Genomic DNA, 15,427 nt, shown 5'->3' with positions numbered 1-15,427 from the left:
AACCAGGTTTGTGGATAGTGGCTCTGTTGGCTATCGGTGGGAGGTCTTTTCGCTTGCTACGCGTAGGTCTTTTGCTCGGGTGAGACTCGACTGTGGTTTGGCTGTGACAGCAGACAGGCGGCGGTGGTGACTGACTGGTGACCGACGGGCACTGGCGGCACTGGCGGGTGTGGTCTCTTTCTCGGTCGTTATCTGCGGCTCAACCGGTGGTCATAGTGGTACTGGTCACTGATCTGGCATCTCTCTGACTGGGGTGCTAGCATCGGCGGTATGGCAGAGTGGTCGGGCACGCGGGATAGCTTGGAGACCGAGACGAGTCGCCGGTCATCGGCGGTTCGGTCGCCGCTGCGGCTGGGCTCGCTGTCGCCTAGGCGGACGATGGGCGATGTGGTGGCAGAAGAGGCGATGGGTGCGACCATGGGTCTGCGGCACGAGCTGGCACATGCGCGCGAGCTGCTGGCGCTGAGGTCGACGGCGCTGGCCGAGGCGGACGCCATTGCGGCGGCGGCGTCGGAGCGGGTCAAGGTCCTCTCGGCCGACGTGCTCGCGCTGCGGCAGGCGGCCGAGGCAGCCGAGGATGCGGCGGTGAAGGCGCAGGTGGAGGCGTCGCGAGCGCGCGAAGAGGCTGCGGCGGCACGGCGCGAGGCAGCCGCTGCGCGCGAGGAGGCCGCAGTGGCGCGCGACGGCGAGGCCTCCGCGCAGGCGCGGGCCACAACCGCAGAGGCCGCGGCGGAGGAGGCTGCGGACAAAGTGGCTACCGTTGTAGCTGACGCGGAGAATGTCAAGGACGTGGCCCAGGCACGGGTGGCCGAGACCGAGGCCGCCATGGTGCGGGCGCAGGCCGAAGTGCAGCGGTGCCAGGCCGGGATCGACGCCGCCAACGATGAGGTCAAGGCAGCGCGGGCCGAGCGCGAGGCAGCGCAAGCAAATGCGGCGTCTGTGATGCAGGCTCGCGATGAGCTCGCAGCCGAGCTGCGCGCACTCGAGGCACGGCAGCGGGTGGTGAGCGAGGAGCGCGACGAGCTGCGGCAGCTGCTCAAGTCGGCGCAGGACGAGATCGTGTCGCTGCGCGAGGAGCTCGCGGCGTCGCGGGCGCGCGAGGTCGAGACCCTTGGCTCGCTGCAGCGTACCGAAGCCGCGCTCAACGACCTTGCGCACCTCAAGCAGCGAATCCACACCATGACGACGGCAGCGGTCGAGAGCCAGAGTCACCAGCCGTAGTGTGCGTCGCGGCGGGCCATCCACGCCGCCACATTGGCGGCGTGGATAGTCGGTGGATGCGCCTCGGACGTTGGAGCCGCTGCAAACTTGGCCGGGCCCAGCGATCCGATGCAGTAGCCGGTAGCGCGGTAGGACCTCGAGCACGGGGCAGCGCGTGCGCCTGACGGCAGCACCTTACCACTGGTCACCACGTACGGCCACCACGACGGACGCGGCAGACAAGCGTGGCGGATGATAAAGGCGCGGAGGTGCAGGAAGCCCGATATGAGCGCGCGATGCGTTGGGCCCGCCGGAGCGAGGCCAATGGCGGCCGTGACGTCGCTTGGCAGGCAGCCGCGGATGAGCCAGGTGAGGGCTGGGCGGAGGAGCGGGACAACCGCTGCTGGCACCCAAGTGTAGACAGTCTCGAGCGAGTCGCGGGTGACAGCGGCGCCGGCTGCTGACGGGCGGATGCGGTAGTGGGGCGAGTCTGGCGACGTGTACTCGTTGAACATCTGAAGGTAACCCGCGTAGTCGAGCGGGAGGCGATGAGCAGGCATGCCCATGTTGGCGCCGAGCTCGGACCAGGCCAGCGCGATGGCATCGGCCTCTTTAGCGGTAAAGGGGCGCCAGCCCCATCGCGCAACCCATTGCACAGCCGGGACGACAAACAAAGTCAGCGTGAACAAGTAGTCATCATCAGAGATGTTGTACGCGCCGTGGATGACGTTGAGCCTGGCGATAGCAGCCTCTGATCGACCAACCTCCACGCATCGCTCAACCATTTCAGCCAGCAGCAGCTCCGTATCGTCATACCGCTTCTGTCCATTGATCTTGAACTCAGCTGTGGCATTGAGCAGCGTTGCAATGGACGGAACGGCGTAGGTATAAAAAAGCCAAAGGTGGATGCAGTTCGGGAAATGGTGGGCATGTCATACAGCGCCACCAGTCGACCCATGGCCCGATACCGTGCGAGTGGCATGTCCTCGGTCTCACGCTGCCAGGTGTACCGAAAGTAGCGGACGGAGAAGAGGTAGCCGACAATGATGAGGGTGACCACAAGCAGAGGGGATGTGGTAGGAAGAGCGAGGAGGGCCAGATACATGTCCGGGGAGGTAGGGGGGAGGGGTGGGCGTGGGCGTGGGCGTGGGCGTGGCTGTCGGGCGTGGGCGTGTCACTGGCGTCGGTCACTGGTGGTTTGGTGTCTTTGGTTCATCCGGGGGGGATTGGGGGGATGGCGCGTGGGAGATGGAGTGGAGGGGGATCGGCGCTAGAGGAATCACGGATTAGGGCGCGGGGTGGGCGGCCGGATGCGTGCTGATCCGGTACGAGAACGCTGGCTGGCCGCTGGGGTAGCTCGCAGAGAACTCGAGCGTGAACGGGACAGAGAGGTTGGGCACTAGATGTGGGGCAATGTGGAACTGGCTGAGTCCGATCACCCCTTGTCCATCGGACCGAGTCTGGAGGCACATGTCGCCCAGGCCCGTGAAGGCCTGGGCGGGGGTTGAGGCAGCGGCGCGCCGGTAGTCAGTTCAGCGGATGCCGACGATGACGCGGCGGCATCGCCATCGCTCGTCTCGCCACTGGTGACGGCGTCGCTGGTGGCCGACAACGCCCGATCACTCTCCTCAGCATCGTCATCGGCGGCAGCCTGGGCAGGTGGGTATGGGATGGGCGATCGCTGACGCGGCCGCTCCCCGCCCTGCGACTGCGCGGGTGCAATCTCGACGCCGGGCACCAGCCCGCAATCGCCAAAGTACGGCCCCGCAATCTCGCTCAGAAGGTGCATGTGCGCCTGCGCTGTCGCCGCATCCTTCTCAACGTGTGCCACTCGACGCCGGGGCTTTGTCGGCGCCCGCCGGCGGGAGCGGCCCTTGCGCGTGGCAGTTTCCTTCGACGCCGCCCGCAATGCCGCCCGCTCCGCACGCTCGTGTGCTTCATCTCTTTTCTGTGCCTGCGCATTGCGCGTCCCCCACCGTAGCCGTACTGAAGTGCGCCGCGATGTCACCGACTTCCGTGTGCGCTTGCGCGGGGGCTTCTCCGACGATGTCGACTCGTCAGACGAGGACGCGTCTGATGCCGTTGACGCTGCTGCAGCTGCTACAGCTGCTGGCTCGACCATGACGAACGCGCTAGCTGCGATCGGCTTCGCCGCCATCGCAGCCGGATCCGCCGCCATCGCGGATGGTACGTGCGGAACGCTTCTGCGATCACCCGCCTCGGCATCGGCATCGGCGTCGCGTGCATGCTTCTGCTTCTGCTCTTGACCGCGCTTGCTCTTGTTCTTGCCCTTTCGCATACGCTTGCGCTTGTCCTTGCCACTGCCACTACCACTGCCACTGCCTCCAGCTCCAACGTTGCCCTTCCCTTTGCCGCTTGCATCATGCCGCTCGTACGCAATCGGCCAAGGGCTCCCAACTTGCTGCGGTGGCGGCATCGCCAAGATTTGGGGGCTCAACGCCGCTGGCGGCGGCGGTGGTGGTGGTGGCGGCGGTGGCGGTGGAGAGTGTGGCAGTTCCGGCCATGAAGATGCTGTCAGCGGAGTCGGCTGTGAGTGCTCGACAACCATGCTCACCACGCCAGTTCCGGGACCCGAGTCTTGCGCACTCGATGGGTATTTTGGCGAAAACTCGTTGCTGGTAAAGCTCGACGAGTCGGACTGCATGTCGTCCGATCTGGCGTTATCGTACTCGTCGACGTTTGCATCTGCATCTGATGAATTTGCCGAGGCGGCGTCCGACCTGTCATCCTCCGCGCCCAACATCAGACCACAGGCCCAGTATCAGACCGCAGGCCGCAAGCATGGTGGTGCGTGTGAGTGATTGTGAGAGAGCGTGTGTGTCGTCGGCCGCAAATAGAAAACAGCGCGAGGTGCCGCAGCGCGTGCTCGACTTGCGCGCCGAGGGCAACCCCACGCCTCAGCTCACACCAGCAACGACGAGACAGACCGATGCAGATATCGCAGACAGTAGACGCAGTCGGTAGCTGGTGCAGACGTACAAAGAAAGCATGGTAGTCGAGTGTGGGCGGTTGCACAGGCTCTGGTGAGCCGTGAGCAACGGTGTCGCACTTCTGGATCGGGACAAGACGTCACACTTGTTAGCGTTAACCGCAAAAAGAGGGGGCACACAACGGACACGACCAGCGAATTATGCCAAAGATACATGGCCCCGCACTATGCACACATGGGCCATCACGGGTGTGGATGCTCTTGATCCATGCACCCCTGCCAGCGATACATGGCCCCGCACCGTGCACACATGGGCCATCACGGGTGGAGATGCTCTTGATCCATGCACCCTTACGTCCGACTCTGGTTCACCCACACCACCTTGGCGCAACCAACTCGGCCGCCCTCGTCCCAGCCGAGCGTTCCACGTGGTCAAGACCAACCTGCCGCTTCCCCACACTCACAAATGCACCGCTACTGATCCGCTGGAGCAACATGTCCTCCTTTCGCTGCCGTCGACTCGCGGCTACTCCGCGGCGCACTATGCTTCATCGCACTCACGACCTGCTCGCATCAGCGACACCATTGCCGCATCGAGGTGAGCGAGACCAAGAATGACCAGCATTGGTCCGGTCGCTTCGGTCGCGGTGATGCGGACAGTGACCGCCTGGCCGTCGTCCTGGGCCAAGGTGCCAACCGAGTCCGAGCCGGCCACCACCGCGTTCGAGGTGCCGAGCATGCCGGCAGGCGCAAAGACTATCCCATCAAGCGGCCACTGTAGGCCCGTAGATACCAGCCCGGCGACATGGCCGAGCGGAAAGAGCGAGAACCGGGTGGTCGGCGGCAGGTCGATGGCAAACGACTCGCCACTGTCCGCGGCCGGCAAGCGAAAGGCAAGGTCGGTTCCGACAGCCATGACCGCTCGCTGCTCCGCCGAAGCCACTGCAGACAGTGCAGCAAGCAAGTGATCCACCCGCCGCCCCTCGAACCCGACCATGAGCGCTAGTGGCGCATGTACCACCCGCAGCACCTTGTGGCAATCGGTCGTATCCTGTTCGGTCAAGCCGACCACCCGCACGCCCGCCGCTTTCCACTCGGCGGCGTCGGAAACAGAGTCCAGATCGCCAACAAGCGCGTCAACCGCCAGATGAGGTCGAGCCTGCGCTATTGCATCCATTCCGCCGTCTACAGCCACAATCGCCACACGCTCCCCGTGCCGAGTCGAGCTCGCCTCGTCCACTGCGCCGCATCGCTCGTCTCCGGCCGCTGCCAGGAACTGGTCCAGCGTCTCCAAATTGAGCTCGCCCGCGCCCACAATGACCACGGGCAAAGTGTAGACAAGCCGCGGCTCATCAGCGTCGGTCATCGTGCTCGCATCCATCAAAGACAGCAATGGGCTCAAAGACAAGTGTGCCGATCGGCAGTCTTTCAACGCTAACTACGCTACAATGCACATAGACCATCGTTTTCGAGTCGCAGCTCCATCGTGGGCGTCACACCCGAGTCTCGAGCGTCAATGACGGTTATCCGCTTCAGAACCAGTAGCGCGCGAACGCTGGCGTCCGTCACGAGCGGACACTGGAGGAACGAGATCCGCTCCAACCCGCTGCATCCGTCCGCGACCGAGATGATGCCCTGATCCGTCACCTTGGCGCACGCCGTCAGATTCACATCCACCAGGCCCGGACACCCACTGGCGAGCGCCTCGACGCCGTTGTCGGTCACTTGGTGGCAGTCGGTCAGATCGAGCGCGGTTACAGACGGCAGCGAGCGCGCGACAACATCAAGCACTGCGTCGCACACCTGGGTGCATCCTTCCAGGCTGATCTTGGCGAGCGCAGCGCTGCCGTGCGCTAGCGCCGCTAGACCCGACCCGGTGATCTGTGTGCAGCGGGAAAGGTCAAGATGCGCGAGCGCGCGGCACCCACCCAGAACCGCCAGCGCCTCGTCGTCAATCCGCGCGCAGTCGGTCACATCCAGCACTCGCAGTGCGCTGCACCCATCCACAACCTTACGAAGGCCGGCCGCGCTCACGCTTGGGCACATCGCCACTCGCAGCGTCTCGAGGCGGGGACACCCGATCGCCAGTGCCGCCAGCGCCTCGTCCCCGACACGCTCGCAGTCGGAGACGTCGACTGCTGTGAGCTGAGGACAGCTGTCCGCAAGCGCGATGATGCCCGCGCTAGTCACACTGGGACACGATGACGCCACAATGCTTGTCAACCGGGGGCATCCGTCTGCAAGCGCCTGCAGGCCTCCGTCGGCCACCTGATCGCACCCGGAGAGCGTAATCGAGGTTAGCGCCGAGCCGCAGCCGCTCGCCAACGCTGCTACGCCGGCATCGCCCACCCCTGTGCACGCGTCGAGCGAGATAGTAGTCAAGCTTGTGCACTCTGCCAATGCTTCCAGCGCGTCGTCACCAAGGTGCTCCGCCCATGAGATCCGGACCTCCTTCAGCGAGCGGCAGGCCGCGAGTGCCGCCAGCCCTTTCGCGGTGATGTTGCGGCCGCTCGGGAGGGACACACGCTCGAGCATTTCAGCACCGTGAGCCAGCGCCAAGAGTCCCGCATTCGTCACGCCGTCGCATCCATGCAGCTCGATAGCAGTCAGGTACGGACAGAGGCTTGCCATCACTCGCACAGCGTTGTCGTCAACAGCCTCCATATGCACCCGAGCACTCATCGGCGGCGAGCCGAGTCCAATGGTGATCTTGCGCACACGCTCTCCGCCAACCGAAGCCACCTTGTCGGCGAACGCCTTCCTTCCTCTCCACACGACCTGCATCCATATCCACCCAACGCTGTCAGTCGCACATCGCCTGGTGGTGCGAGCCGTCTGTCTACCACGTGGGCGGCACGCCGTCCTTGCGGACGCCAGCACCACGGCCACCGGCCCCGCAACAACTCCCGCCCCGCCACTCAGCCCCTCCACACACGCACGCATACACACACATGGCCACACATGGAACGACACGACATACCTCCATGACAGCGTGGGGCGTCCTCCCGTCCTGGCGGTAAGGTGGTGGTGGTATTGGTGTCGCGTCGCTCGCCACTATTCTCAAGATGGCATCAATTTCGTGTCACGGTGCGGGCCTTTCGCACCTTTTGCACACGTACCTCTTGCAGCAGATTGGGTGAGAATTCGCAAGTCTTGGCAGCTCTGGCTAAACAGAATGTTGCCGGCGAGACGCGCCGCATGTTTGTGTGCTTGCATCAATCGGTTTACGCCTGGTTTAAGCTTATGGCGGCCGAATCATAAAGTGGGATTGAGCAGTTTACGTTTGCGCTTAGCGCTTGGCCTCAGTGCGCAAGCTGAGGAGGCAGCTAGCAGCCGACTCGTCAGCACGCTTGCTTGCCAGGAGGCTGTGAAGGCTGGCGATGACTTGCTCCAGATCGGCGGCACGGGCAGAGGCCGGGACGCAGATCCAGCCAGCGGAAGTTGCAGAGTTACAGGAGAAGGAGTGATACAGCGATAGGCGCTTCTTAACCACAACAGACTGGTCGAAAGGATCCGCGACGCGCTTGCGCTTGCGCGTCGCGAGCGGCTTGATCTCCACGACGTTCACCTCGGCAGTCTCCGTCACCTCAACCACCGAAGCGGCGCGCGCTCCGTGCCGGTGTGGCGGTGGTGACGCCGCTGCAACACATGGCGCTGGCATTGCCTCACCGCCATCAGCCCGAACGGGGCATGGCGATGAAGGGTTGACTGCGGAAGGCGAGGGAGCTGGTGGGGTGCCAGACGAGCACGCGTCGTCGGATGATGAGCTGCTGCTTGCCCGCATCCCGCCCGCTGTAGGGATCGAGAGCAACTGCGGCGCCTGATCCGAGTCGTCAGCACCGGACGACGACGAGTCGGACGATGCCGAGTAGGATGACACAGAGTATGCGCTCATCGTGAAAGCTGACGAGTAAGAGGCAGAGTAGAAAGAGGTGGTGGACATGGTCGAGTCCTGGGCGCCATGTGCATTGCAGATCGACTCTGAGCTCGAAAGTCCGCCATCAGGGACAGTGGGAGTCTCGAGGCCCATGGCCGGCTCTCCCTCGGGAGCATGGTCCGATCCGCTGCTTGAAGCCGCCGACATCGCCATCATGGCCGGTGTCACGCAGTTTGAATCCAAACCCGAGTCCGAGTAGCAGGCAAAGGTCGACTCGCTGTCGTTGTTGTTGTCGCTGTTGCTGTCGCTGTCGCTGTCGCTGTCGCTGTCGGTGTTGATGACGATGCTTGTGTGACCAGTCAAGAAGTGCAGAAACTTGGTCCGGCCGGAGTATTTCGCCTTCGCGTCAACAGCCTCGTTCTGCTCCGCAGCCTCGTCCGCAGAGGCAATCTGACGGATGTTGTTCTGCATCTTGTCGTGCGTGGCATTGATAACGTTCCGCAGGCGAAAGTCGGGTGTGTGGCGGATGCGGGAGCTTGTGACGCGCGGGAACATCTCGCCCATGCGATGGGCCTCGGTCTGGGCATTGATCTGAGTGTTTGATGGCATGGCACCTGTGTCTGTGGCTGTGGCTGTGTCTGCGATTGTGCGTGGGTGTGTTTGAAGAGAGAGCTGTGGTGAGTTGGATGCGACAGAATAAAGATGATTGCGTTGCTCGCTTTTGCCCTCTCATTCAGTGTGCACTTTTTGGGGAAAAACTGCAATGGAACATGCGCGTTTTGCGTTTTTGCAATTGTCGCAGGAAGCAGCACGCTGGCCAACTGCAGGCATCTCATTCCTCATGGCATGCGCAGAGTAACGGTGGAGTTATGAGTACGTACAATGTGTGAATCTGTCGCTGGTCGCAGCGTTAGTCGACGCGTGAGGTCAGAGAGAGATGATGCCTTTCGCCACAGCGTTTCTGGCTCGAAATCTTCGTGCGGCTTGGCGAGTCGCAATGACTTGCGACGTCACACTCGTCGGATCGAGTAGTTCGAACGGGTCAGCGACGATTAGACGGCTCTAAGTCCAGTGTATGAGTGCGTTAAACTTGCCGTAGGAGGCCACGTTGGCAAAAGGAACTTTCATTTCGGCTCGCTGGCCAGCCAGCGACTCTGACAGCGGTCACTTCCACGCTGCAGCAACTTTGCACGAGCACCGCGCATACGCCCAGCATCGATGTTGAGCAGGCGAGTTGTTCTCGGTCGCCACGACGACAGTCACTGTGGCAGCAGGCTCGTGGTCGCCACGGAGGTATGCAATGAGGGCCGTCTGCCCCTCAGTTGAGGTGTCGTCGACCAGGCCAGGCGGCAACGCGGCGGCGAGTCCGGTGTTGCCATCGCACCGGAGCTCGTTGAGTACAGGCAGCGCCGCGATCCGCGCCGGCACCGCATCCAGCTTGTTGTGACTCACGTCCAAGCTGCGCAACCTAGCCAATCGAGCCAAGCGGTCTGGCAGCTCGGCGATGGCGTTGTGGGCGAGCGAGAGCGTCTCGAGCGTCTCGATGGAGCACACCACGTCCGGGACGCTCTCGAGCAAGTTGGCCGAGAGAAAGAGCTCAACAAGAACCGCCACCCCACCGCACCACTCCAGCCAGCCGCCGATACCGGCATCGATCATGCTCGCGGTCAGAGCATTTCCATGGAGATTGATGACCTCGACTGACGCCGCCAGCTGGCTGTCATCGTCGTCGACCTCCTTGCCCTGCTCACCCTCGCCGTCCTCTCCCACCAGCCCACTCCGCGGAGTGCCAGGTACTGATCCCTGCTGACTATCCCCACCGCCACTGCCATCGTTATCACCATCGCCATCGCCACCATCACCACCGTCATCACTCTCGCCGCGACGTGGAACCAGAACAGGCAGGATGTCAATGCCCATCATGGACAAGTCCAGAACGCGGACCGCAGCAGCAACCTTTCCCGCCGCCGCCTTGTTGGTCTTTCTCACGGCCTCTGCCGCCAGAGCCTCGTCCATACTGACTACCAGGCCCAGACTCGAGTGGTGCCCTCTCCGTCCCTACCCAGTATCCGCCACGCAACCGACATGCCAACCAGCACACTTCTACATCACCCGTTCGCCCCATTCGCCCCCATTCGCCCCCATTCGCCCCATTCGCCCCATTCGCCCCATTCGCCCGTTCTTCCCGTTCGCCTCGTTCGTCCACTTTGACCTGCTCGTCCGCTTCGCCACCAATTGTTTCCATCGTGGCCGTTTGACCGTTGGTACTCGCACTCGACTCAACCGACTACCGCACTCGACCGGGAACATAGAGATCGCTTCAGAGTCGACAGCGACTACACACTCGCGCTGCTACGTACGGCTGGTATAGCACTCGAGCTTTGGTTGTTGCCTTGCTTGGTACCTCTTGCTCTCACTTGGACGCTTTGCCTGTACCAAGCCGACGGTCCCTGTCAGACAAAGGCTTGACTCGGCTCGGCACGGCTGGCACACACTGCCCACACTCGCACTAGCTCGTGATCTGCAGACTCTTCGTGCGCGGAGATCCAAGGCTTGAACTTGCAGCAACATGAGCGGACGGCATCTTCCGGCGACATGGGCTGAGGACCAGATCCTCAGCGACTCGATTGTTCGCGAGGAGCGGATCGCCCGCGCTTGGATTCGCAACTACGAAGCACATGTGGCCAACGAGAAGGAGGCCGAGCTGGCCAGAACCAAGCTCCGTGCCGAGTACGAGAAGGGTGATGTCGAGTATCAGCGCCGCCAGCGCCGGTCTCGGTTCCGCCATCGCGATGTGCGCTACTTTCCACCGGCACCAAGGGCCGCATCGCGGGCTACGCCGGCCACGTCCCCGGCGCCAAGCACGTCCGCTCTGTCCAGTCTGGTGAGTACGCTGATCATCGCTTCGCTACCCAGTTTGATGGCCAGGGTCACGCCACTGCCACAGACCAGCACCTCACCGCCCTTGAGCTCGAAGTCTCCGAGAAGATGGGCAAGCCAACCGCAGTTGCCGCCGCGCTCCCGCATGAGGTCGACGTTCATGTCGAGCGTACCTCTCAGGACATCGCCTCCGCCCCACCGGTGGCCGACCTTCTCGGTGCCGATCAACAAGCTCATGTCTCTGACACCCTGCGCTACCTCCGCACCCACTACTCGGCCACCTACTCGGGCCACATCCCCGGATCGTCTTCGGTCGTCGGGCTGTAATCCGCCACCACCTGTCCGATCTACCACTCATCTCTTTCCCCACACACATCACCCAAAGCCAGCCTACACGCAATCTCTGCCACCATTCCATTGCTACACTCTCCACATGATCCCTATCCCTCTCTTTCTCCTTGTACTCGCCCTGGTGGCGAGCGCCATGACAATTTGTTTTCCTCGTGGACGGTGTACGGCTCGATCGAGTGGCCAACCAGGTTGTTGACCGACTGCACCTCGCCGTTGATCTCGACCTCGGACGAGGTGGTGACCTCCTCGATGTCGACACCGATGTCAACAAGGCAGAGGCAAGTGCCAGCAGCCTTGATGACGAGAGCGCGGTGGCGATACCCCACAAAACTAGCCCGTCGTGTCAGGTAGCTCGGCGAGCCAACCCGACAACAGACTCGCGGTCGTCGCCGCGCAATCTTTCGCGGGCGCAGTCGAGCCGGATCGTCCCGGCGAACGAGGGGTTGAACGAGTGAGTAGTTACAGGACAGCAAAGATGTCCGACTCGACGGTGTGGGTCGTGAGCTGTGAGTTGGGGAAGAAGCGGAGGCGGTACTCGCCGGGCTTGTCTGGTGCGACAAAGTCGATGGTGCCGCTGTCCGCAGCGGATGGGTCAGGATGCTCGTACCAAAAGCTGCCTGCCGAGTTGTTGGACAAGGTTCCGGCGACGACGACGGCGAACCAGTCACCGGTGTGCAGCTCGTTGATGTGGTAGGCGCAAGTGGCGTACTGGCCGCGCTGGATGGAGGACGAGTCGAGGCGGAGCAGCTCGGGCTTGCTCGGGATGGGCGGGAGTGCGATGTGCTCGACCCGACGCATGTCGGGGGTAGTGATCGTGACTCGGAAGCCGTAGACCGGACCAAGGTGAGCCGGGTCATGAACGAGGGCGGCAAACTCGGTGGTGGCTTCATCCGAGGTGAGCGACATGTTGGGCAAGTCGAGGACCTCGGAGTTGGTGCAATGGGCGTTGAAGGCCATGACATTGAGTTTGGCGTCGTCGAGGGTAAACCGAGTGCTGTGTGAGGTAGCGAGCACGTAGGCACGGTTGGCGCGAGCGATGGCGACGTAGTGGCGGGTCATGGCAGCGCAGGCGTCTGCGTAGACAAAGGCGAGGGCGGCGAGCGAGTTGGACTTTTCCCACGACTCCTTGGTGATGAGCCCGAGTTGCGAGTTGGCGTACTCGACGTCGATGGCCACATCCTCGCCCATGATGTCCTCGACGAGGAGGCGCAGGGTAAGTGGCTGCGGGAGCGAGGGCGCGGCGCGGGCGCGCAGCGCATAGGTTGACCCGCAGGCGCCGGCAACTCGGATGCCGAGGCGCGCCTTGATCTGGGCGACGCCCATAGTGTCGAGGGTGAGGCCGAGCGAGTCTTCCCAGGTGGCGGCGTCCGAGGCGGCAAATTGGAGGCTCTCGACCGGGACGGCGGCGCCGGAAGCATCAAGGTAAAAGGCGGAGGCATCGACGACAGCGAGCTTGGACGAGCTCGGGTTCATAATCTTGAGCGGGATGGTGAAAAAGTTGACAAACGAGTCGGAGCCGAGGCTCTGGCTGACCTCGCTCACCTCGGCAGCCTTGATGCGGAGCTCGGACGAGCCGGAAGACTTGTGGATGGTGAGCGGTGGCGGTGGGTCGTCTGCAATCGGGGTGCCATCGACGAGCGGCGGCGGGATCGAGGCGGCGAGGGCGTCGTGGTCGAGCTTGGCGAGCTTGTCAGACGGCAGAAGTGGCGCGTTGGAGACTGAGGGTGCATCGGCGAGCGGGATGAACGATGCGGAAGCGTTGATGGTGGCGCTGGTGTCGTCATCACCAGTGTCGGCTTCGGCTTCGGCGTCGGCGTCGGCGTCGGCGTCGGCAGGCGAGTCGGTGGTAACCTGGAACGGAAAGGTGATGAGGGTGGGCTCGGTGAGGGTGGCCAGGGCGACAGCAGCAGTGACGACGTAGGTGGCAATGCCAGCGGCTGGGCCGGCGGCGCGGGAGATGCTGACCGAAATGGACCACGGCTGAGAGTCAGAGCCGGACTCTGAGGCAAGGGTAAGAGCAATGGCTCGTTCGGTGTCTGCCGCAGCAGCGGCAGATACAAGGGCATCGAGATCCGAGGCAGAGAACATAGCCATGCGCGAGCCCCAAGAGGCGAGGCCGCGGCCAGCAGCGATAAAGATGGACGGAGTGGTGTCCGAGGCGGAGCGCCCGGCGCGCGAGGTGCCGACGACGACAAACTTGGGCGAGCCGGAGGCGATATCGGGGACGGCAAAGTGGAACCACTCGTGAGAGAGCGGAGATTTGCGGACGGAGCTGAGCCACGAGGTGTGCGTGTGGTAGGAGATGCGATTGTGGTGGAACTCGGCGTGCTCACTGCGGACACAGCCCGGAGAAAACTCGGCCTCGCGGGCATGGCGGAACTCGGCGCCGCAGCACGGGTAGACGTAGCGTGTACCGACCGAGGTAAAGGGAAGAGCGTGGTGCTTGCAGTCGTTGGGGTGGCAAAGGCCGGGAAGAACTCGATGCCGCACTGGACACACTCGACGTGCCTCTCGGCGTTGCGTGCGCGAGCACGGGCATCAGCTTCATCGTACAGCGCCTTGGCCTGGATCTCTGCAGCGTGGCGGATGGCGTCATCGGCGGCGGCGGCCGGAGGGAGTGAGGCATGCGCAGGAGTTGGAGCGGGCGCAGGGGTTGAAGCGGGTGCAGTCGATGGCGGAGCCGGCGTGTCTGACGGGGGTGCAGCGACGACACGTTCCAGGGCGTCGAGACGGGACATGACCGAGGCGTCAGCCGAGCGGAGAGCAGCGAGTTCAGAACGGAGCTCAGCTAGGCCTGTAGCCATCATCTCTCGGAGGTGACTCAGCTCGCGTGCAATGTCAGCAGGGGTGGTCATGGGCGAGGGGGGTGGGGGGGGTGACAGGTGGGGTGGGTGGTGGGGTGGGGGTGGCAGGAGGAGGGGGCCAAAAATCAAAGTTGTTGGGACGAGTTCGGTGATGAGAGGCAGGGCAGGGCGGGAGGGGATGGTTTGATCGAGGGTGGTGGGGGGTGGTGGGGGGGATGGCAGCAGCTACTGTTTGGTGCCGCTGGCAAAAGAGGACGAGGCAATGGCGTTGGTGGAGGAGACGGCGGCGGGCGAGCCGGTGCGGAGGCGTGTGGCGGCGGACTTTGAGGGTGGTGACTTGAGGGCGGAGGAGGGCGGCGGGGCGGGTGAGGCAGAGGCGGCGTCGGGCGCGTCGGGCTTGGACTTGCCAGCCTTTGCCGACTTGCCTGGCGAGGCAGCGGCGGGCGAGGCGGTCGAGGACGAAGCGCCCGATGGCGAGGTAGCCTTGCGCTGTGTTGTCCAGTCGTAGACGTAGTCGTAGCGGTAGCCCTGGGCGAGAAACAGGTCGCGGAAGAGCTTGCGCAGGTAGCCGTAGTCGGGGCGGTCGTCAAAGCGGAGCGAGCGGGTGTAGTTGAGGAAAATGGCAAACTCCGGTGGGTGGCCCTTGCAGAGGAGCTCGACGGGAGTAGTCATCTTCTTCTCGGAAATGCGCTCATACTTGTGCTTCTTGGTGTCTGCGCGGAGGCCCTGCCAGGGCAGGGCGCCGCGGTTAAAATACATGAGAATGTAGCCGATGGCCTCCAGATCATCGCGGCGCGACTGCTCGATGCCGAGGTGAGTGTTGATCGAGGCGTAGCGGGCGGTGCCGGTCAGAGTCTTGTTCTCGCGGTAGGGAATGTGAAAGTGTGTCCGTGGATCGCGGTACTTTTTGGCGAGGCCAAAGTCGATGAGGAACACCTGGTTGCCCTTCTTGCCGAGGCCGAGGAGAAAGTTGTCGGGCTTGAGGTCGCGGTGAATAAAGTTCTTGCAATGGAGGTACTCGACACGGAGGAGCATCTGATCCGCGATCATGAGGATGGTCTTGAGGGAGAAGCTTCGCTTGCAAAAGGTGAACACGTCCTCCAGAGACGGGCCCAACAAGTCCATGACCATCACGTTGTAGTCCCCCTCGACACCGAACCACCTCACAAACGGAATGCCCGTCCCTCCTGCCAAGATGCGATACAACTTGGACTCGTACAGCAGCTGTGCATGGCGCGACTTTGTCGATTCGAGCTTGATGGCAATCTCCTCTCCATTCGTCGAGTCCACGCCCGAGTAGATGTCCCCGAACGAGCCGGCTCCGATCTTACGACCGAGTCGGTACTGTGTGTGGGTGTGGGGGGA

General features: G+C 63.2%; 7 protein-coding genes across 7 annotated transcripts in view; 2 read left to right on the top strand and 5 right to left on the bottom strand.

The window, feature by feature from the left end:
• Nucleotides 1–417: 417 nt before the first annotated feature.
• On the top strand, nucleotides 418–1,183 carry AMSG_05537 (uncharacterized protein; the record flags this gene model as incomplete). Its single annotated transcript, XM_013902178.1, has 2 exons — nucleotides 418–1,101; nucleotides 1,136–1,183. 2 exons carry the CDS (start codon nucleotides 418–420, stop codon nucleotides 1,181–1,183), a joined length of 732 nt encoding a protein of 243 aa, XP_013757632.1.
• Nucleotides 1,184–1,208: 25 nt separating this feature from the next.
• Nucleotides 1,209–2,305, bottom strand: AMSG_05536 (uncharacterized protein; the record flags this gene model as incomplete). The annotated part of the gene is made up of 2 exons (XM_013902177.1): nucleotides 1,209–2,044; nucleotides 2,074–2,305. 2 exons carry the CDS (start codon nucleotides 2,303–2,305, stop codon nucleotides 1,209–1,211), a joined length of 1,068 nt encoding a protein of 355 aa, XP_013757631.1.
• Nucleotides 2,306–2,388: 83 nt separating this feature from the next.
• On the bottom strand, nucleotides 2,389–7,136 carry AMSG_11885 (uncharacterized protein; the record flags this gene model as incomplete). The annotated part of the gene is made up of 9 exons (XM_013902305.1): nucleotides 2,389–2,641; nucleotides 2,887–3,013; nucleotides 3,188–3,527; nucleotides 3,852–3,941; nucleotides 4,201–4,241; nucleotides 4,734–5,498; nucleotides 5,672–6,341; nucleotides 6,375–6,871; nucleotides 7,131–7,136. The coding sequence occupies 9 exons, from the start codon at nucleotides 7,134–7,136 to the stop codon at nucleotides 2,487–2,489; spliced, it is 2,691 nt and encodes an 896-aa protein (XP_013757759.1). The 3' UTR covers nucleotides 2,389–2,486.
• Nucleotides 7,137–9,191: 2,055 nt separating this feature from the next.
• AMSG_05531 (uncharacterized protein) lies at nucleotides 9,192–10,043 on the bottom strand (the record flags this gene model as incomplete). The annotated part of the gene is made up of 2 exons (XM_013902176.1): nucleotides 9,192–9,790; nucleotides 9,902–10,043. The coding sequence occupies 2 exons, from the start codon at nucleotides 10,041–10,043 to the stop codon at nucleotides 9,192–9,194; spliced, it is 741 nt and encodes a 246-aa protein (XP_013757630.1).
• Nucleotides 10,044–10,596: 553 nt separating this feature from the next.
• AMSG_05530 (uncharacterized protein) lies at nucleotides 10,597–11,234 on the top strand (the record flags this gene model as incomplete). Its single annotated transcript, XM_013902175.1, has 2 exons — nucleotides 10,597–10,768; nucleotides 10,795–11,234. 2 exons carry the CDS (start codon nucleotides 10,597–10,599, stop codon nucleotides 11,232–11,234), a joined length of 612 nt encoding a protein of 203 aa, XP_013757629.1.
• A 119-nt stretch (nucleotides 11,235–11,353) lies between these two features.
• On the bottom strand, nucleotides 11,354–14,113 carry AMSG_05529 (uncharacterized protein; the record flags this gene model as incomplete). The annotated part of the gene is made up of 2 exons (XM_013902174.1): nucleotides 11,354–13,747; nucleotides 13,792–14,113. The coding sequence occupies 2 exons, from the start codon at nucleotides 14,111–14,113 to the stop codon at nucleotides 11,718–11,720; spliced, it is 2,352 nt and encodes a 783-aa protein (XP_013757628.1). The 3' UTR covers nucleotides 11,354–11,717.
• A 115-nt stretch (nucleotides 14,114–14,228) lies between these two features.
• Nucleotides 14,229–15,427, bottom strand: part of AMSG_05528 (CK1/CK1/CK1-D protein kinase) — a gene marked incomplete at its 5' end in the record, with an annotated part of 6,147 nt that continues 4,948 nt past the window's right edge. Inside the window, one exon of the mRNA XM_013902173.1 lies at nucleotides 14,229–15,406. Within this exon, the coding sequence (XP_013757627.1) occupies nucleotides 14,288–15,406 (1,119 nt within the window). The 3' untranslated portion in view covers nucleotides 14,229–14,287. The remainder of the gene's footprint in view (nucleotides 15,407–15,427) is intronic.

The sequence above is a fragment of the Thecamonas trahens genome (assembly GCF_000142905.1).
Source record: "Thecamonas trahens ATCC 50062 unplaced genomic scaffold supercont1.24, whole genome shotgun sequence".
NCBI lineage: Eukaryota > Apusomonadida > Apusomonadidae > Thecamonas > Thecamonas trahens.
Note: the sequence above shows the minus strand (reverse complement) of the source record. Positions and strands in the feature narration are given on the sequence as shown.